We start from the raw sequence: 22,342 nt of genomic DNA, 5'->3' as shown, positions 1-22,342 counted from the left end.
ATATACCACATTAACAAATTGAGAAATAAAAAAAATTTGATCATTTCAATGGATTCAGAAAAAGCTTTTGACAGAATTCAACATCCATGTATGATAGATACTACAAAGTGGGTATAGAGGGAACATACTTCAACTTAAATAAAGGCCATATACGCAAATCCCACATCTAACTTCATACTAAATGGTGAAAAGCATTCCCTCTAAGATTAGGAACAAGACAGAGATACCCACTCTCTCCAATTTTATTCACCATAGTATTGGAAGTCCTGGCCACAGCAATTAGACAAGAAAAAGAAATAAGAGGAATTCAAATTGGAGATGAAGTAAAATTGTTACTGATAAGATACTATACATAGAAAAGCCTAACAAGGGCACCAAAAAAACTTAGAATAAATGAATTCAGTAAAGTTGTAAGATACAAAATATACAGAAATCTGTTGCATTTTTATACACTAACAAAGAACTATCAGAAAAAGAAATTAAGACAACTCCATTTACAACTGCATCAAAAGGATACTTAGAAATAAATCTAACCAAGGAGGTAAAAGACCTTTACTCAGAAAATTATAAGACACTGATGAGAGAAATTGGAGATGGGACCAAAAAAAAAAAAAAAACCCACACAAAAAAAAGGAAAGATATACCATGTTCATGTTTTGGAATAAATAACATTATTAAAATGACCACATTACCCAAGGCAATCTACAGATTCAATGCAATCCCTATCAAAATGACAATGTTCTCATAACTAGAACAAATAATTATAAAATTTGTATGGAAACACAAAAGACTCCAAATAGCCAAAACCATCTTGAGGAAGAAGAATAAAATTGGAATATATCACTAATTTCAAACAAAACTACAAAAAACAGTATGGCATAGATAAATGTGTGTCTACACTGAGAGCCCAGAAAGAAAGGAAAAAAAAAACAAAAACAAAAAACACAGAGAGCCCAGAAATAAACCCACACTCACATGGTCAATTAATCAATGACAAAGGAGGCAAGGACATACAACAGGGGAAAGAGAGCCTCTTCAATAAGTTGTGTTTGGGGAACTTCTGTCGTGGCTCAGTGGAAATGAATCTGACTAGTATCCATGAGGACGCAGATTTGATCCCTGGCCTTGCTCAGTGGGTCAAGGACCCAGCGTTGCTGTAAGCTGTGGTGCAGGATGCAGACATGGCTCAGATCTGGCATTGCTGTGGCTATGGCGTAGGCTGATGGCTACAGCTCCAATCTGACCAGCAGCTTGGGAACCTACATATGCTGTGAGTACAAATAATGGTAATAATAATAACCGGTGTTTGGAAAACTAGAAAGTTACATGCAAAAGAACCAATCTAGACAAGTTGCTCATACCATACATAAAAATAAAGTCAAATAGAATAAAAACTTACATTACCATTAAAAACTTAAAAAAAAAATAAAATTCCTACTAGAATACATTGGCAGTACATTCTTTGATATTAAGTCTTACCAATATTTTTTTGGACATGTCTCCTCAGGCAAGGGAAACAAAAGCGAAAATAAACCAATGGAACACATCTAACTAAAAAGCTTTTGCAGAGAAGGAAATTATCAATAAAACAAAAAGGCAGCCTACTGAATGGGAAAAGGCATTTGTAAATAATATATCTGATAGGGTGTTAATATCCAAAATATAGAAAGAACTCATAAAAGCCAACATCAAAAAAGAAAACCACTCAATTAAAAAAATGGGCTGAGGACCCGAATAGGTATTTTTCCAAAGACGACATACAGATAGCCAACAGACATATGAAAAGATGCTGAACATCACTAATCATCAGAGAAATGCAAATAAAAACCACAATGAGATATCACATCACACTTGTCAGAATGGCTACTATCAAAGTGAAAACAAATAACACTAGCTAGTAAGGATGTGGAAGAACAGGAACTGTCGTGCACTGTTGACAGGAATGTAAAGAGGTGCAGCCGCTAGAGAAAACAGTATGGAGAGTCCTCAAAAAATTAAAAGCAGAACTATCATCTGATCCAGCAATTCCACTCCTGGGTGTTTTTTGAAGAAAACAAAAATATGAAGTCAAAAAGATATATACACCCTATGTTCACTGCGGCATTATTTACATTAGCCAAGAAATGGAAGCAACCAAGTGTCCATAATAGATGATAGAAGTGGATATGGGAGTTCCTGTCGTAGCACAGCAGAAACGAATCTGACTAGGAACCATGAGGTTGCAGGATCGATCCCTAGCCTTGCTCAGTGGGTTAAGGATCTGGCGTTGCCGTGAGCTGTGGTGTAGGTCGCCGATGCAGTTCAGATCTGGTGTGGCTGTGGTGTAGGCTGGCAGCTGTAGCTCCAATTAGACCCCTAGCCTGGGAACCTCCATATGCCATGGGTGCCGCCCTAAAAAGACAGAAAAAGAAAAAAAAAGGAAGTGGATATGATGGATGGATAATGAATTAGTGCTATGTCACAAACACACACACACAGTATTACTCAGGTATAAAAAAGAATGAAATCTTGCATTTTCAACAACATGGATGGACTTGGAGGGCATTATGCTAAGTAAACTAAGACAGAGAAAGACAAATACTACATGATTTCCTTAAATGTCGATTGTAAGAAGCAAAACAAGCAGTTCCCGTTGTGGCTCAGCAGTAACGAACCTGACCAGTATCCATGAGGATATGGGTTGGATCCCTGGCCCCACTCAGTGGGTTAAGGATCTGGTGTTGCCATGAGCTATGGTGCAGGTTGCAGATGTGGCTCAGATTCAGTGCTGCTGTGGTATAGGCCGACAGCTGCAGCTCAGACTCAACCCCTAGCCTGGGAACTTCCATATGCTGTGGGTACAACCCTAAAAAGCAAAAAAAAAAAACAAAACAAAATAAAAAGGAATAAACATAACAAAACAGGAACAGACTCACAGAGAACAAGCTGGTGGTTGCAAGAGGGCACAGGGTGGGAGGATTAGTGAAGTTGATGAAGGAGATTAAGAAGCACAAACTTTCAGTTGTAAAATATGTCACAGGGATATAATGTATAGTATAGGGAACATATTGTAATAACTTTGTATGGTGACAGATGGTAACAAGACTTATCACGGTGGTCATTTTGGAATGTATAAAAACATCAAGTCACTATGTTGAACACCTGAAACTAATACAGTATTGTAAGTCAACTCTGTTTCAATAAAAATAAATAATAGTCCATAAAAACACCTCAACATTTTTCAAAACATTTTTTTTTCTTTTTAGGGCTGCCCCTGTGGCATATGGAAGTTCCCAGGCTAGGGGTCGAAGCTGAGCTGCAGCTGCCAGCCTATGCCACAGCCACAGCAATGCCAGATCCAAGTTGCATCCACCACCTACATCATAGCTTGTGGCAAGGCCTGATCTCTAACCCACTAGTCAGGTTCTTAACCCAATGAGCCACAACATAAACTCCACATTTTTTAAAATAATATCAAAGCTTCTATACCATTATTGTGTGTGTTTGTGTCTGTATAATATTTTTGGCTGCCCCACGACACATGGAGTTCCCAGGCCATCGATCACATCCGAGCTGCAGTTGAGATTTATGCCACAGCTGGGCAACACTGTGCCAGGCTAGGAATTGCACCTGCGTTCCAGGGCTCCAGAGACACCACCAATTCCATTGTGCCACAGCAGGAATGTCTCATTTTTGTATATATTTTACTTTGATATTTTTAATCCCCTCAAATTTAACATTGTTCCCCAAGTTTGTCAAATGCTTAGATTTACCTCACTTTGCTATTTTATCACTTCCTATATCTCAGATCTTCTGGAATCATTTTCTTTCTATGAGAATTATACATAAGACTTTTCCTAGTAAGGGCTCGCTGTCAGTAAAATCTGTTTTGTTTGCCTAGAAAGGTATTTCACCCTCTTCTTGAAAGACAGTTTCCGGAGTTCCTGCTGTGGTGCAGTGGGTTCAGAATCTGACAGCAGTGGCTCAGGTTGCAGCTGTGCCTTGGATTCAGTCCCTGGCTTGGAAACTTTCATATGCTGTGGGTGTGGCCATTAGAAAAAAAACCTATTCTTTTCTCAGCACTCTGAAGATATGGTTTCTCTGCCTTCTTGTTACTAGTGAAAAGTCAGCTGTCATTCTGCATTGGGTAACTTTGTTCTTTGGAGCTGATTTTATCTTTTAAAATTTGATGTTCTAAAGTTTGACTATGACATCCAGGCACGGACTTATACTTTTCCAACTTTAGTGAGGTATAATTGACAGTGATAAGCTGCACATGAAGTGCACAATTTTGACGTTTTTGTGGATGTTCATATTTTCCCTGGAAAAGGCAAGATTAAGTATGAAAGCCATTGCAAAGGATAATTAACAGACTTTCAGAACCTAGTGCCCTGGGTTTTACTGCTGAGCCAAAGGCTTTTGGTGGGCCAAATACTGGTTATCACATACTGGTAACCTGTAATTCTCGACAACAAAGATAGATCTTTCAGAAATCCTCATATTTTTAACTTCATCTGTCGTGAAAATAAAGTTTTTATTCATCTACTTAAAAGAAGGCCGAAGCAGAGAGAATTTTTGAAGGATATTCCCATAATGCCCTGTTACTGTCCAACACAAACTCTCTGCCGTCCCTTCCACACCCCCAGGCCATGCTTGCTCGAAATCCCTAACCCTGCCTTTGTTCGTCTCTCAACAGTCCTCTCTTCCTTTGTTCTCTGCCGTTCCAAATCCAAGTCCTCTCCCAGTTCTCCTGCAAAGGCTTCTTGAATCTTTCTAGATCACAACTCTTCTTCTAAGTTCTACATGTTATGGTTATGTCTACATGACATAACCAGTTCCACAATCAGATAATCTGGGGCACTTGTGTTACTGTTTAAGAGCTTTTTTTGTCTTTTTAGGGCTGCACCCACCCGAAGCATGTACCGTTCACAGGCTAGAGGTGGAATCTGAGCTGCAGCTGCTGGCCTACACCACAGCCACAGCAATGCCAAATCCCAGCCGCACCTACAACCTACACCACAGCCACAGCAATGCCAAACCCTTAACTGACCAAGTGAGGCCAGGGATCGAATCCACGTTCTCATGGATACTAGTCGGGTTCGTTACCACTGAGCCACTAACAGAAACTCCAAGATCTTTGAGTATTTATATGATACGTCTCCCAGCTGCTAGAAGGGACTGAAGGACAGGGATTCTAGGTCTCAGAGCTACATTCTCATCTTATCCTCCACAGCACGTGGTACATGACACAGTTCCCACAGCAGATATTTACCTCTGGTTTAACTGAATTCAGTAACAATTTTTTATGGTATAAAGGCCTCTGGGAGTCAATTAGACGCTTTAACACCATGGCTCCAATTAAAGGAATTACTTAGCTGATGGGAGGTTAGCCTTTTCTGTCCTGCTACTGCATGATGAAGGATGTTTAAAAAAAAGATATGTGCCCTCCCTTTTCAAAGGACCCTACATATGTCACCAGGCTGCCTCCCCATCTACCTCTGATAAAAATTTTGTTAAAGTTTGGGAAGTTACAGAAGAGGATGATTACATAATGCAAAGTTTAAACATGGGCCACATTGATAAGGCAGAGACAAACAAGGAACCTGAGAGTCCAAGGGATTCAGTGATACTTTTTCCACACTGCCCTGAATGTATTTCCATTCTTCCTCTTACTCATAACCCTAATGCTTATTAGCTCCAGATGGCAGGGGTGCCAGGCTCATTTAAGCATGCTGGAGGGCCAAAATTAGTACATTTGTCCCAGCGTAATAGAACTCTTAGAGGGGTCTATGGCGGCCAAGAACAAGGCAGGCAGCAGCTTGACTGAATTGAACTTGGGCCGGGATCCAGGCATAGCTATTTGAGAATGTAAGCTGTGTCAGCAATTATTCTCATTTCTCAAAAAAAAAAAAAAAAAAAAAAGAGCTGTTTTAAGGCTAATGTTGTTAATTTTAAAATCACGACAAACTTTGGAGCTCCTGCTGTGGTACAATGGGTTGAGGATCTGGTGTTGCCACAGCTACAGCTCAAATTTGATCCCTGGCCTGGCAACTTTCATATGGTGCAGATACAGCCCCTCCCCCCCAAGTAATAAATGTTTAAAAATGACAATTTTTTCCCTTTTATTTTTTTCCCCCAATCTCATTCATCTCTGCCTCAACACACAACCATGCAGTTTTTTGATTATATGTGTGCTATGACTGTTTTGTGATTTTACTTCATGGAAATGATATTGCATTACACATCTCATTTTCTTTTTTCTACATGGCGCTATGTATTTAAGATGCATCCTTTTGCCTTCTTGTACATTTTGTTTATTGCTTCTAACTACTACATATTTATCAAGACACACCTTCCCCACATTTTGATTATCCCCTCTCCCAGTGATGGAAATCGCCAACTCCTTGCCCCCAAACGACTCTGCATGTTTTAAAAAAACGCTGTGCAGGGGAGTTCCTTTGTGGTACAGCAGGTTAAGGATCCAGTGTTGTCACTGCAGTGGCTTGGGTTGCTACTGTGATCCCTACCCCCAGAACTTCCATATGCTGTGAGTGCAGCAAAAGAAAAAAAAAAGAGAAAAAAATTAAAAAAATAAAAACACTGTGCAGGCCAAGCAATTCATGTGGGCAGGGTGAGTCCAGCCTTCAGACTGCCAATTTGTTTATAACCTCTAAGACAAACCTCTTGCTTGATACCTGGAATTTTTAATCTCCTAGTTCCAAAAAATGAGTAAAAAGAAAAAAACAAACAATACAAGTATTTACGGTTCTGTCAGCCATCTAAGCATTGCACATTACATGTGACCAAGATGACACTTTTATAAGAGAAAATTCTTCGACTATTAAGTCAATTACTAAAGCAAGTCTATTTATTCTAGAGAAATATTGATGGATAACATGTTTTAGCTGCATTTGGTTTGCATCCTCACACTCCAGTCCACTAAGTTATTTTATACCAGCAAAGAAAGATGAGGATGATACAATGGGGCTCTACCTCCGTGAGTCACAGACATGCCTCTTCCCATCTGACGTTATCCCACAGACAAACTTCCTGATGAGGAAGTGAGCAGCAGTCAGGAGAGCACATAAGGAAATGGTAAGCTATACCTTTGAATGAAAACAATTTGGTTTAAAATGCATTAAAGGGAGTTCCCATTGTGGTGCAGTAGAAATGAATCTGACTAGTGTCCATGAGGATGCGGGTTTGATCTCTGGCCTCATCCACTGGGCTGGGGATCCGACGTTGCTGTGAGCTATGGTGTAGGTTGAGGACGCAGCTCAGACCTTGAGCTTAGGCTGGCAGTGGTAGCTCTGATTCGACCCCTAGACTGGGAACTTCCATATGTTGAGGGTGCAGCTCTTCAAAGCAAATAAATAAATAAATAAATAAACAAAAATTAAAAAGATAAAATGCATTAAAAATATGGAGCTCTCGCTGTGGCACAATGGGATCAGCTGCATCTTGGGAGCACTAGAGTGAAGGTTCAACCCTGACCCAGCACTGTGGGTTAAGGATCTGGCATTGTTGCCACAGCTGTGACCTAGGTCACAACTGCAATTCAGATCTGGTCCCGAGCCCAGGAATTCCATGTACTACGGGGCGGCCAAAAAATAAAAATTAAATTAAATTAAAATAGGGAGCTCCCATTGTGGCACAGTAGAAACGAATCCAACTAGGATCCATGAGGATGTGGGTTTCATCTCTGGCTTCACTCAGTCGGTTGGGGATCCGGCTTTGCCGTGAGCTGTGGTGTAGGTCACAGACGCAGCTCAGATCCCACATTGTTGTGGCTGTGGTAGGCCATCAGCTGTAGCTCTGATTCAACCCCTAGCCTGGGAACATCTGCGTGCCACGGGTGTAGCCCTCAATATAAAAAAATAATAAAAATAAAATAAAATGCATTAAAAACCTGATATGAAATTGCTTCAGCTCAGAAGTCTTGCCCTTCCACATTTTAAATATATTGCCCACTGCTGTTTTGAGTATCAGTCATCTCTGCCAGATGATTTCAGAGAGGAGCCTGGACCAAGAGGCTAGTAAAGGAGGAAGGCCTTTTTTGAACAAGAACCTCCCAAGTGTGAACGGAATGACCACACTGACTAAGTCCTCTGAGATCCAGGAAAGGTCCATATTAACAGTGGATAAACTGGATCGAACATACTTGCATTCTCCACCAAAACCTTGGGCATGCGCTGGCGGTTCATCAGGAGGGGGAAGGGGTCTCTCCCGTCATTCCGTTCGTGGACCTCCAGAATTTCCACTGTGTCGTCCATCAGATAGTAATGAATGATGTAGGTCCGACATTCACCAAACATGCTGTCTGTATCATCCCAGATTGCATAGAATCGAAGGACCTTTGAGGAACCCAAAGCCATGACTTAAGTAAGAATTCTGCAGCTGGAGAGTTTAACTTAACTACTCTGGCATTTATGTATCAGACAATGATGAAAAGATTAGCTAGGAAGACTGTGAAGTCATCTCAGATGGTTTAAAAAAATAAAGACGTATTCGCCCAAGATACAAAAACATCTGAAATTATATACCAGATGTCAACAGCTGGAAAATATTAAATAATAGGCTTATAAGCTTGTGCTGAGAAAGGAGTCATTTCGATCCAAAATATTAGTAAGTGAAAGAGAAGCTGAATTAAAAGAGCAGCTGGTCCTTTACTCAGTGGTTTAAACATATTAATAAAGGTGCATGTAAAAAAAAAATTAAAAATAAATAAAATTAAAAAAAAAAAATGGAGTTCCCGTAGTGGCACAGTGGTTAACAAATCCAACTAGGAACCATGAGGTTGCGGGTTCGGTCCCTGCCCTTGCTCAGTGGGTTAACGATCCGGCGTTGCCGTGAGCTATGGTGTAGGTTGCAGACGCGGCTCAGATCCCGCGTTGCTGTGGCTCTGGCATAGACTGGTGGCTACGGCTCGGACTGGACCCCTAGCCTGGGAATCTCCATATGCCGTGCAAGCGGCCCAAGAAATAGCAAAAAAAATAAATAAATAAAATAAAGGTGCATGTGAATGGTTTGAGTACAATATGGAAAGAATTTTCATTTATTAATCAGTCTCTTTTTAGTTCTTTCAATCCTTCCTTCTAGTAACAGTATCACCAACACAATCCTTATTTATTCATTCATTTTTTAGGGCCATGTCTGCAGCATATGGAAGTTCCTAGGCTAGGGGTCGAATCAGAGCCATACCTGCCAGCCACTGCAAGGTGGGATCCAAGCCGAGTCTGTGACCTACACCACAGCTCACGGCAATGCTGGATCCTTAACCCACTAATCGAGGCCAGGGATCAAACCTGAATCCTCATGGATACTACTCAGATTTGTTCCCACTGAGCCACGACGGGAACTCCAACAACACAATCTTAAAATACAAATAACAGACATATGACTGTACAAAGAATGTCCCTAGGGAGTTCCCATTGTGGCTCAGCAGGTTAAGGACTCATCTCTGTGAGGACGTGGGTTTGATTCCTGGCCTCACTCAGTGGGTTAAGGATCTGGTGTTGCCAAGACCATAGCTGCAGTTCTAATTCGACTCTTAACCTGGGAACTTTCGTATGCCAGAGGTGCAGCCACCAAAAAAAAAAAAACAAAAAAAAAACAAAAAAAAAGAATACCCTTAAAAGACCTTGCTGGTACTAAGTGAAATTTTCTGAACAAAAAGGAATTCCACCTCTGAGAGACAAAGAGCAGCAAATAAGCACTGAGGGTGATGTCTCCGTTTTCTCTTTGCCTTTAGCACAGAAAGGAGACAAGTCTGCTCTAGGCACACCAACCCAGGAGGAGGAAAGACAGGAAGGCTGGAACACAGTTGGAAAAATACCAGCACACTCTGTACTCATACATCAATATAAAACTTAAAAAGGAAGCATCTGCAATGAGAATGCTGTGAAATTACTCTTTTAACGTTAGAACCCTACATATATGCAATAGCTTTGAAATTTCCCAATAATTCATTTAAGGCTTCCCAAAGGATTCTTTGAGATTAGTTCCTATTTGGGAAAAGTAGGTGGGAAGCAGATGTAGCTCAGGAATTGCTTTAAAAGTTTGGTGGAACTCACAAAACCCCATAATCTTCTTTGAATCTCTGATATGTAACAGGCACTCCTGTACCTCTAACCTTAAGTGAAACCAGAAAGATAGCACTATATCTGACCAGCTACATTGTAGATGGAGGAGTTCCTGTCGTGGCGCAGCAGAAATGAAGCCGACTGGGAACCATGAGATTGCAGGTTCTATCCCTGGCCTCGCTCAGTGGGTTAAGGACCCGGCATTGCCGTGAACTGTGGTGTAGGTCACAGGTGCTGCTCGGATCCCATGTTGCTGTGGCTGTGGCGTAGGCCGGCAGCTATAGCTCTGATTAGACCCCTAGCCTGGAAACCTCCACATGCCATGGGTGCAGCCCTAGAAAAGACAAAAGACAAAAGACAAAAAAAAAAATTATAGATAGAATGTTTCAAAATACACATGTATCAAAATAGGTTGCTAATGAGCAGTAATGCATTTGGAAACAAACCTTCTGGGGTGCCTGGGTCACTTACCTGTTTGTCAAAGGTGAGAAACTGCTTCAGTTGATCAAAGTCCGTTGGAGTCACATACTTACGAAGAGGCTGCTTCCGGAGTTCAGTGTAAGGATCAAGAGCCATCTTCTCTGGTGGATTTAATTCAATCCCTTGACTTTCCAGAAATACCTACAGAATTTGAAAGTAATAATGATCACCTTCCTTGAACCTCCTCAAAGTAGATATTAAGTGAGAGTGTAAAAGTAAGTATAATGAGAATTTCTATGCCACTGCCCACGTTAACCATTAGTTTGCAACTTGAGCCTATCTTACGGGTACTAAGCCTCCAAATGACCCAATTCTATAGCACAGGTAATAACTGATAACTGCCTTAAGTATAACCAGAAGACATGATGGTAAGGCTTTAAATATGAACTCAGATCAACTAGACTTAGTTAGGAGCCCAGCAACAGAAGAAGTACTAGGATGGCTTATATATACACAATAGGAACCTAACCATAGTTTGAACAACATGTAATTCATTTTAGGTATGGGGGCAAGCTACACAATGGTAAAGTTAAGCTGAAATCAAACTCTCAGCTTTCCATCTTATTTAAAACAAGTATATGATTAAGTAGTTCCCATACATACACACACACACACACACACACACACAAAAGAAAGTATACCCACTGGTTATTTTAGGCCAAAAAACATTTCAGCCAAATAGGAAAGATAAATCAAGCACTCAAATCTCACCAGAAAAAGTTAAAGAAAGCATCTGAACTTGACTTTTGCAATCTTGAATTTTATTTTGCTAAGTATGAATAAATACGACATTTATTTAAAGTCACTACAGGAAGTTCCCATTGCGGCTCAGCGTTAATGAGCCTGACTGGTATCCATGAGGATGCAGCTTTGATTCCTGGCCTCGCTCAGCAGGTTAAGGATCTGGCATTGCCATGAGCTGTGGTGTAGGTCGAAGATGCGGCTTGGATCCCTTGCTGTTATGGCTGTGACACAGGCCAGTAGCTATATAGCTCTGATTCAACCCCTAGCCTGGGAATTTCCATATGCCGCACGTATGGCCCTATATAGCAAAAATAAAATAAAGTCACTACATAGTTTAATACAACTTGACAATTTTTTTTCGCTTTTTAGGGCCACACCTGCAGCACATGGAAGTTTCCAGGCTAGGAGTCAAATCGGTGCTACAGCTGCCAGCCCACGCTGCAGCCACAGCAACACAGGATCTGAGCTGCATCCACGACCTACAACACAGCTCACAGCAATGCTGGATCCTTAACCTACTGAATGAGGCCAGGGATTGAAACCACATCTTCATGGATACTAGTCAGATTGTTCTCTGCTGCACCACAGTGGGAACTCCACAACTTGACAATTCTTAAAAGCACCACAATAAACTATCTTTTTTTGTTGATCAGAGAAGTATGAGTTCCTAGGATCTGTTTACATGCTCAAACTGGAAATTAACCCAAAATCTGGACTTCTTTTGGGAATTGTGTGGTTTGCTTTTAATTCAATAGAAAATAGATGTAACTCAGTGCCAAAATATTTGAGTTTTAGCATTAGCTCTGCTGGTAACTAGCTTGTAATCCTAGTATTTCAAGTTCTACTGGGCAGTGTCTGATATCCTTTCAACATTAGAATATTACAATCCCAAAGTCTATTGAAACTATTAAGGTGCAGATAATGACAATAAAACTCTCCTCTTCCTTGAGATGGTCTACTAGTGTAGCAGGATTACTGAGGTATTTAATGGGTGTTTTACTTCTTTCTGTTGCTTCCAACAGATAACCAGGCCCTTACCTTACCTTAGGGATTTGGGACAGGAATGCAGAAGCTTCCTGACATTGACTGCTCTTCCAGGCTCTTTAAAAAAAAAAAAAAAAAAAAAAAAGCCTAAACTTTGATTATTCTAAAGTGTCCCAAAAGGAGGGGAGAGAAGGGAGAGAAGCAACTGTCTGAAGGGCAAGAGGAAAGAAAGAGGGGAGATGCCCTCAGACACGGTTGGTAGGTCTTAGAAGAGGAAGACTCCCCATGCTCTCGGGGTGGGGGGTGGGGGGGACGCGTGGAGAGCCCAGGTGCCGCAGTCAGCACAGTCTCTCACTCAGCACCTATGCTTCAGGGAGATGCCCTGGGTCCCTGGACAACTAACAGACCCTGCTGGATGAGCCCTTTAGGTTGGGAGTGCTGCTGCTTCCTTGCTCTTCTCAGGGTTTGGAATCTTTGGCAAAGCCGAGGTCGAACAGAAACACCAGGCCAGTTGGACTGGGGCTCAATTAGGTCTTAGGTTACTTTCTTTCTTTTTACAGCCACACCTGGGGCATATGGAAGTCCTTGGGCCAGGGGTCGAATCAGAGCTGCATCTGCGACCTCTGCCACAGCTTGCGGCAATGCCGGATCCTTAACCCACTGACCAAGGGCAGGGATCGAACCTGCATCCTCACAGAGACAATGTCGGGTCCTCAATCTGCTGAGCCACAACAGGAGGGCCTGGTCTTAAGTTACTTTTAAAAAAACAAAATAATATTTCTTATGCATCTGCATCCATTGAGTAGGATTCACATCTGCTACACTAGCAGTAATACTTTAATGAAGACAATACATTCTAGCTCTCTGAGTTCTGGGGCTTTATTTTTTAATGTGTTCAGTTCATGCTGTGTATGGGACCATTTATGTGGAGCCGTGAGGAGGGATGAGAAGGGTGGGCGGTGACGATATGTGGTGAACAGAAATGGTTCCTTGTACAAATCACACTGTAAAGATTGCTCTCTTCCTTATCCACTCATAGGTCTAGCTCTAGTAAAAATCATCAAATTATGTAAGATGTGCATAAATTTTAAACTGTTATAGGAGCCAACTTCGAACACAGCAATTATTGAAAACACAATTCAGTCTGATCATCAGGGCTTGAAATACTCAATTCCTGTCTATAATCAGTCATTAAAATGTAGTTGATTTTCATTATTCACAAATTCTATATCTACAAATTTGACTTGTTAAAACTTATTTGCAATCAACCCTGTGGTGCTTCTGTGGTTCTTCACAGACATGTACGGTACAGTGGAAATTCTGAGAGGCCTCGGGTGCACCTTCCCAGCTGAGGCTGAACAAGGTGACACCTGCCTTCTCCTTTCAGCTTTCATAACAGAAAACTGTCCTCTTCATGGTCTATTTGGAGGCACTTTTTCTCACTTTTGTGCCTTCTGTGCAATTTTGCTGTTGGAAATGACCTCCAACTTTGGTGCTACATGCAAGAAGACTGTGATATGTACCAGATGCCATAAACTGTACATTAAAAATGGTTAAGGAGGGAGTTCCTATCGTAGCTCAGTAGCTAATGAATCTGACTAGGAACCATGGGGTTTCGGGTTCTATCCCTGGCCTTGCTCAGTGGGTTAAGGATCCAGCGTTGCTGTGAGCTGTGGTGTAGGTCGCAGATGCAGCTCGGATCCCGAGTTTCTGTAGCTGTGGTGTAGGCCAGCGGCTACGGCTCCGATTCGACCCCTAGCCTGGGAACCTCCATATGCCGCAGGCACGGTCTTAGAAAATGCAAATACACACATACACACACACACAAATGGTTAAGGAGTTCCCATTGTGGATCAGCAGTAATGAATCCGACTAGCATCCATGAGGATGTGGGTTTGATCTGTGGCCTCATTCAGTGGGTTAAAGATCCAGTGTTGCTGTAAGCTGTGGTGTAGGTCCAGATGCGACTCGGATCCTGTGTGGCTGTGGCTGGCAGCTATAGCTCCGACTAGACTCCTAGCCTGGGAACGTCCATATGCCATGGGTGCTACCCTAAACAGACAACAACAACAAAAAAGTTTATAAAGTGGTGAATTTTATGTTATGTATATTTTACCACGAAATAAAAAAGTGCAGCTGTGATGCATCTTAAGGAAAAAACACAAGTGTCAGCTAAGCTTCATTCAGGCATGACTTAACAGTGCTGTTGGCCATGAGCTCAGTATTAATGAACAAATAATAGATTTTAAATATCGTGTCTAAACAGAAACACACACAAAACAAGGTTATGTATTGACCAGGGGCTTGTAGGAACCTAACCCTGTAATCCTCCTAGGAGCAATGGTTTAGTGTTTGCTAATTCAGCATTTGTGGCGACTGCACTGAATGTAAATAATGAGAACTGACTGTAGCTGACTGAGATCAGCAGCTCAGTGACCAACTTGCAAATGTTCGAAATGTCTGTAAAAACAATTATAATGCTTTATACGTTTCGTAATGTTTCACTGTTGGCACAATTCCGGAACTGCCTAGGATAACAGGGCCCCGAAAAACATTAAAAAATGAGAAATCACGATGCGGTTGAAGAGGACAGTATCTCAAAGATGGTCCAGCACCTCCACCTTCTGCACCGTCTTCTCTGCTGCTCAGCAGCTCGGATGCCATGGCTCCTCTCCTCACTGCCCTGAGGTCCTGTCTCATCAATGGAGCCTCGGCTGATCAGCTTTTACATACAGGACCCCATCTAAGTGTTATCCCCTCTGCTCTCTTTAGCTTCTTTCAAAGCTCTTATCAGCATCTGACATACATTGGTTTACTTATTATTTGTCACTTCCATTCTATGGAGAATGTAACAACCTCCATTAGGACAGATCTTTATACCTGGCACCTAGAACAGTGCCTGGAAGATGGCAGGCACTCAAAGAAGTACTTGGTAAACACATTACTAAATGAAAAAACAAACAAACAAAAACAATGAGTGAACTCATAGGAGCTCAGTGCATGGTAAAATTTAATCATGTTTTTTAAAAAAATTAATCACACTGGCATTAGGTCACATGGGATTAAAGGCAAAAAATAATTCAGAAACTATCTCTGCCACTAAAAGAAAATTTTTTTTAACTAAGACAAATTTGAAATAGCTATCTTAATACCTACATTTCATGTAAAGAAAGTGCTCTATTTGCTCTTCCTCTCTCTCTACAATTAAATGTTATTAAAAAATCCATATTTAGGAGTTCCTGTTGTGGCGCAGCAAAAACAAATCTGACTGGTAACCATAAGGTTGCTGGTTCGACCCCTGGCCTTGCTCAGCGGGTTAAGGGTCCAGCGTTGCCGTAGCTGTGGTGCACAGATGCAGCTTAGATCCTGCATTGCTGTGGCTGTGGCGTAGGCTGGTGGCTACAGCTCAGATTTGACCCCTAGCCTGGGAACCTCCATATGCTGCAGGTGCAGCCCTAAAAAGCAAAAATAATAACAATAATAATAAAAAATTTAAAAATCCATATTTACAAAATAGAGAAGTAGATGATTTTTCTCAATATAAAAAAGTGTTTTCTGGAGTTCCCACTCTAGTGCAGTGCGTTAAGAATCCGACTGCAGTAGCTCGGGTTTCTGAGGAGGCACAGGTTCCATCCCCAGCCCAGCACAGTGGGTTAAAGGATCCAGTGTTGCCACAGCTGCAGCTCAGATCCAATCCCTAGCCCAGGAATTTCCATATGTTGCAGGTATGGCCATTATTTAATGTTTTCCTTTAAAAATGGTTTTATTTTGGGAATTCCTTTAGATATTAAGTTTCCCTAGAATATAGCAAGTATGAGTTAACAGAAAAAAAAAATGCAAACCACACAAAAAATTTTAGGCTCATATCTGCTAAACAGAGGCAGGACTGTTTTTGTAAACCCAAACTTCAGCTAAACTGCCCAGTCCTCTTCTGTATTTCAATCACATCAAGGGTCCTAGCTCCCCCTACTCTCTATCTGAACCAGCATAGGAACTGATTCCTCATCACATGAGTCAGCTGTGAGGAGAGTTTAACTTAATTTGAATGGATATGTAGCCACATAACTGTGGGGGAAAATGATATCCCCCCATAGCGATGGCACCCAACTGCACCTATACCAACACCGAATTAACCTATGCAACAATCCAGTCCAACAGACAATCAGCGTCCTCCTCTTACCCCACAAGTGAAATGTACCCTTCCATGATTAGAATAACGCCTCAGGAGTTTCCTTGTGGGGCAGCAGGTTAAGGATCCAGCAATCTCGCTGCAGCAGCTCAGGTCTCTGCTGTGGCATGGGTTCAATCGCTGGTCTGGGAATTATCACATGCTGGGGACACCCCGGCCCCCCAAAAAAGAATAGTGACTCAGACACCACAACTTCCAAAAAACATAAACTAAATGATACCTGCGTGAATTTGTCACAATTGACAATGCGGAAAGTTCTGCCATAAATGGTGATGTTTATTCCTCGGTTCAGGTCCTTCCAATGGTAATGGTCTCCCCGGTCGTTCTTGGGTAGCCGCTGGCGTTTGATTAACTTGCCTTGAGGGATCCCAGAGTTTTCCACGACAGGCTCTATGACAGACATGCTATCATCCTCTAGATAGTAGTAAATATTCACTTGGCGGATCCTGTAATGTTCCTCAGTTGACCCGGGAACATCTTCTTGGAAATAGGCATCAAATTTCAGCACCTGTAACACAGAAGAGAGGGAGAAATGAGTTTCTCATCCAAAAAAATAGCAAGCCCCACTCAGGAAGGTCTGAATACTCATCACTCCCATCTCCTAAATCAAAGGCTGCCACCTGTCCCTGCTGAGGGACAAATAGACCCCTGCCACCTGTTTCTGTAGGACCTACAAGCTAAGAATGGTTTTTTTACATATTTAAGTGTTGAAAAATCAAAAGACTAACAACATTTCCAAACACATGCAAACCGTATCGAATAATTAACACACATTTGCTAAGGGCTGCTTTCCCATTATAAGGGCAGACTTGAATAGCTGGGCAGCTGCTATGGACTGAATTGTGTCATTCGTTGTCCCCCTGCCCCCCGCGCCCCCATATTCCTATGTTGGAACTCTTTACCCTCAATGTGACTATACTGTAGAGATAAGGTCTTTAGGAGGCAGTTTAGCTTAAATGAGTCCTAAGGGTGGAGCCCTAATCCAACAGAACTGGCGGCTTTATGAGACTAGGAAGAGAGCTCTTCCCCTCTCTCAGCACATATGCACCGAGGAAAGGCCACCCGAGGACACAGCAAGAAGGCCAGGAAGAGAGCCCTCACCAGAAACCAAATCAGCAGAAACCATCGTCTTGGACTTGAAGCCTCCAGAACCATGAGAAAACTAATTTCCCTTGTTTAAGCCACCTGGCCATATCTTATTATGGCACCTCAAGCAGACTAAGACAGCTGCAAAGCCCCAAAATGTTTTTTATTTGGCCCTTTACAGATAAAGTTTGCTGACCTCTGATCCAAACACTCAGACTATGTGTAGACTGTTTACTAATGTGTTCCTTAAAGATCTTAACTCTACTAGCTTTGCTTCAATGTCAAAAATCCCTCTTACAATTCCTGGGAAAAAGAAAAAATTTGGACTAGATCCTGACCTTTGGTTTCAAAATGAAAACGAAGGCTCAAGTCCATTTTGTAAGAAGTAGAGTCCCTTGTAAAGGCACATTAATGACATATTCATTCTTAGACCTTTTGTATGAATGACTCTCAAATCATCAATCCACCACAGACCCCGGATGGCATGTTAACCACCCTCATTGTGCTCAGACAGAGTAAATTCTAGGTTTTCTGGAAGCATCTGCATCAGCGTGAAGTCAAAATGGCACATCTATTGTACATTTAAAAAACATTTAAGGAGTTCCCGTCGTGGCTCAGTGGTTAACGAATCCGACTAGGAACCATGAGGTTTCGGGTTCGATCCCTGGCCTTGCTCAGTGGGTTAAGGATCTGGCGTTGCCATGAGCTGTGGTGTAGGTTGCAGATGCGGCTCGGATCCTGTGTTGCTGTGGCTGTGGTGTAGGCCGGCAGCTACAGCTCCCATTAGACCCCTCGCCTTGGAATCTCCACATGTGCCAGGGGTACAACCCTAAAAAGACAAAAGACAGAAGGAAAAACAAACAAACAAACAAGATGAAATGCATGAATGTAAGGAAAGTTTTAAAGGAGAAAAATCATAAGGTAAAAGCAAAAGACAAAGATCATTATTTATTAATTTATTGCTTTTTAGGGCCAAGGGTGCAGCATATGGAAGTTCCCAGGCTAGGGGTCGGTTTGGAGCTGCAGCTGCCAGCCTACACCACAGCCACAGCAATCTTGAATCCAAGCTGTGTCTGCAACCTATACCACAGCTCACAGCAACACTGGATCCCCTGCCCACTGAGCGAGGCCAGGGATGGAACCCCCATTCTCATGCATACTAGTCAGATTTGCTTCCACTGTGCCACAATGGGAACTCCAAAGATCATTTTAAAGTAACAATTTAGAGCAACTGCAAAGAGTTGAAATGGGGGCTGATCAGTAATTCATATATGAAATGATCTGTATTTGAGCCACGGATTACAAACAAAAGTAAGGGCCAGAAGTTATCAGATAATGGAACCTGCCTCATTTTACAAAGGAGGAAATGGAGGCTCGGGGCAGTAAGGTGGCTTGCCTGAAGCCAAAGTTGGGGCATAGCTGGATGGCAGACTGGAGTTCTCTTGCTACAACTCACTACATCTTAGATAACAGGTGCCATGCCAGTCCAGAAAAAGAATCTGTGTGAGTGAAGATGGTCAGAAAAGTTTAAGTGAAGAAGATAAGAGGGGGTTCCAGGCATGGTACCCACAGAAGAAGCAGAGGAAGAAAACCAAGCAGTAAGCAGGCTAGGATGCGGGAGGAAGAAGCTGGGTGTGACGCTCAGATGGCAAGCCCTTCAATGGTCCAGGTCCGCAGTAATAAACTACCAATGATGGAAAAACAAGGAAGGGTGATTGGACTGACAGTGGGGAAGTGGGAGGGTGGAAGCGGACCAGGCACTGAGGAAAACAGTGCTAGGATGGGTGGAGATGCTCATGAAAGCAAACACAGGAAGAAGATTGGGCAAGCCCATGAGCTCAATTTGAGACATACTGAATTCAAGGGACAGCACAGTTAATGTTGCAGGGGACAATACGAGATGCAGGGCTGGGTTCTGGGAAAGAAGGCAGTATTAGAGAAAAATCGGGACCACTCAAACATTTTGACCTGAGCAACTTAAAAAAAAAAAAAACAGAACTACTATGAAATCAATACTGGAGAAACTGTAGTGGAACAGATCTGGGGAATGGGAAAACAAAATTAGGGTTTCAGTTTTGAACATGTTTGATTTGAGATTTCCATTAAACATTCAAGAGGAGACGTCAAGCAGGCAACTGCACCTAAGATTCAGGACGCAGTTCATCGTGTAAAGGACATTTCAAGCCATAAGTCTGACGTGGACAAAGAAGAAGACCAAAGACTGAGCCCTGGGGCACACCCATGTTCCTACACCATCTCCTTCTAAGACGGTGGGGATGAAAAGACCTTTGGGAATAGGAACTTGGCCTCAGAATGCGAGCCAGGGAGGAGATACACCCACGCAGACACACACACACTTCAAAGCTTCAAATAATCAAAAAATCCTACATTCTATTTGCTTAATGTTAATAGGTTATTTTTTAAAATCTTCTAAAATTATGCCATATGATCAGTACAGATATCTATGCATTTACAGTAGTGAATTATGACCACATGGTCATTTTGCAAAATCCAAAACATTCCTTTTGAAGCAAAAAAAAAAGAATAATGTAAAATTAAGTAATACACAGTTCAGTCTTTGCTTTATATTCATTGTAGTACATTCAGACAGTGCAGGGAAAAGAAGTAACTGATTATGTATCTATGACATTATTTCGTATTTCTTGAAGAAACTGTCCAATTAACTAGGGCAAAAATTCTTAGGTTCTATGGCTATTTGGGAGTCCACTGTCTGACATAAACTGTAAGTGGTAAAAATTTTATGCATTTAAAAAACCCCTCAGGATTTCCCACTGTGGATCAGTGGGTTAACACAAAAGAGCCTCTGCAAGAATGCAGGTTGGATCCCTGGTCTTGCTCAGTGGGTTGAGGATCTGGTGTTGTGGCAAGCTGCAGTGTAGGTGGTTGCAGATATGGCTCAGATCCCACACTGCTGTGGCTGTGATGTGGGCCTGAAGCTGCAGCTCCAATTTGACCTCTAGCCCAGGAACTTCCATGTGCCAAGGGTGTGGCCATAAAAAAGAAAAAAAAAAATTAAATTTAAAAAATCCTCAAAGTTTTTTCTGTACATTCACTTCTAATAATTTAATAGAAATCAGTTTGTCCAATAAAGTATTTGGGCTTCCTGGGCATATCATCTATACATCTGGCTAAAACTGCATGTTTTCAATATGTAATTCATATTACAAAGAGCCACACAAATATGTGAAAACTTAGGACAAGAATATTCTAACCCTAGTGTACTTAATTAGTTAATCAAAAGGTACTTATCTACTATTAAGAAGCGAATTAAGGCATTCCCATAGTGGCGCAGTAGAAATAAATCCAACTTGGAACCATGAAGTTGTGGGTTTGATCCCTGACCTCGCTCAGTGGGTTAAGGATCTGGCATTGCCGTGAGCTGTGGTGCAGGTCAAAGACGCGGTTCAGATCTGGCATTGCTGTGGCTGTGTGTAGGCTGGTGGCTACAGCTCTGATTAGACCCTTAGCCTGGGAACCTTCATATGCCACGGGTGTGGCCCTAAAAAGACAGAAGACAAAAAAAAAGAAGCGAATTAAGAGTTCTGTGCTCCTCCCAGTAAGAAATGACCAGAAAAGAGTTAATCTAGGAAAACTATTTAGCAAATGGGATAACCTTAGCTTTCTCAGGTAGAATAAGAAGGAAATATATTATGTGGAAAGGAAGGAAAAGACAATATTTAGATACTGTGTTAAAAAACGTATTTTTCAGAGTTCCCATTGTGGCTCAGTAGAAACAAACCCAACTAATATCCACGAGAACGCATGTTCGATTCCTGGCCTTGCTCAGTGGGTTAAGAATCCGGCGTTGCCATGAGCTGCGGTGTAGGTCGCAGATGTGGCTAAGGTCCCACCTTGTTGTGGCTGTGGCTGTGGTGTAGGCTGGCAGCCGCAGTTCCAATTCAACCCCTAGCCTGGGAACTTATATACGCTGTGCGTGCCGCCCTTGAAAAGAAAAAAAAAAGTATTTTTCACGAAATTTCACAGCTGGCTAGACTCCTACGTGTATTCCAACTAATTATGTAGATGAGAACACTAGAGCTTGTGACTGGCCAAGGTCCCAACACTGGTTGGCAGGAGACCTGGAATTAGAATCCAAGTCTCTTAATTCCCCCAGGAAGCACTCAGAATGCCACCGTAAACTTGGAAATATTCACAATTACATCAAGATTAAAAGGGAGGATGCTTGAATAAATACTTTCATATCACAATTATAAAAAGCCTAGTCACCCTTTATTGTTATTTTATTCTATTATAGCTGTGTTGCATGCTCAGCTTGCCAATTTTCAGCAGCAACACAGACAATATATTAATTTCATTTGTTAAATAATGATTTATCCCATTTTTTCAACTCACATTTATTGAGTTCCAATCACAGAATAAACCAGACGAGTCCTTGCCCTAATGAAGCATACACTCAGGTGGGGCACATAAACACTAAACAAATCAGCAATACAAACTATAACATCCTGATGTGAAGGAAACAAAGAAAAGTGATAGAGAAAACAGGAGGGACCGCCTCAGTAAGGTGGCCAGAAAAGCTCCAGGTGAGTCACCTTGAAGGGTGAGAAAGGTGAGATGGAGCAGAGGGAAAGCTATTCCAGGTAGAAGGAACAGCATGTGCAATGGTCCTGGGGTTGAGGGGGGGATGTTACAGGAGTCTCAAGGAAATAAGGAAAGTAAATCCAATGTGACTGAAACACAGTGGGTAAGGACAAGGGAGGTTCAGGAAAAGGCTGAGGAACAGCAGGGGGGCTGGATCTCATGTGGGCTGTGAGGA

At 41.9% G+C, this 22,342-nt stretch overlaps 1 protein-coding gene across 1 annotated transcript in view; it reads right to left on the bottom strand.

Annotated features, from left to right (window-relative positions):
- The window catches only part of EFHC1 (EF-hand domain containing 1), a 75,462-nt gene that overhangs the window by 32,246 nt on the left and 20,874 nt on the right, over positions 1 to 22,342 (bottom strand). The window contains exons 3-5 of the mRNA XM_047796381.1: positions 16,679 to 16,966; positions 10,533 to 10,682; positions 8,141 to 8,333 (exon numbers count right to left, since the gene is read on the bottom strand). Of these exons, the coding sequence (XP_047652337.1) occupies positions 8,141 to 8,333; positions 10,533 to 10,682; positions 16,679 to 16,966 (631 nt within the window). The remainder of the gene's footprint in view (positions 1 to 8,140; positions 8,334 to 10,532; positions 10,683 to 16,678; positions 16,967 to 22,342) is intronic.

Source organism: Phacochoerus africanus, chromosome 9 (assembly GCF_016906955.1).
Source record: "Phacochoerus africanus isolate WHEZ1 chromosome 9, ROS_Pafr_v1, whole genome shotgun sequence".
Taxonomy (NCBI): Eukaryota; Metazoa; Chordata; class Mammalia; order Artiodactyla; family Suidae; genus Phacochoerus; species Phacochoerus africanus.
The sequence above is the reverse complement of the archived record's forward strand: the minus strand, read 5'-3'. Positions and strand labels throughout refer to the sequence as shown.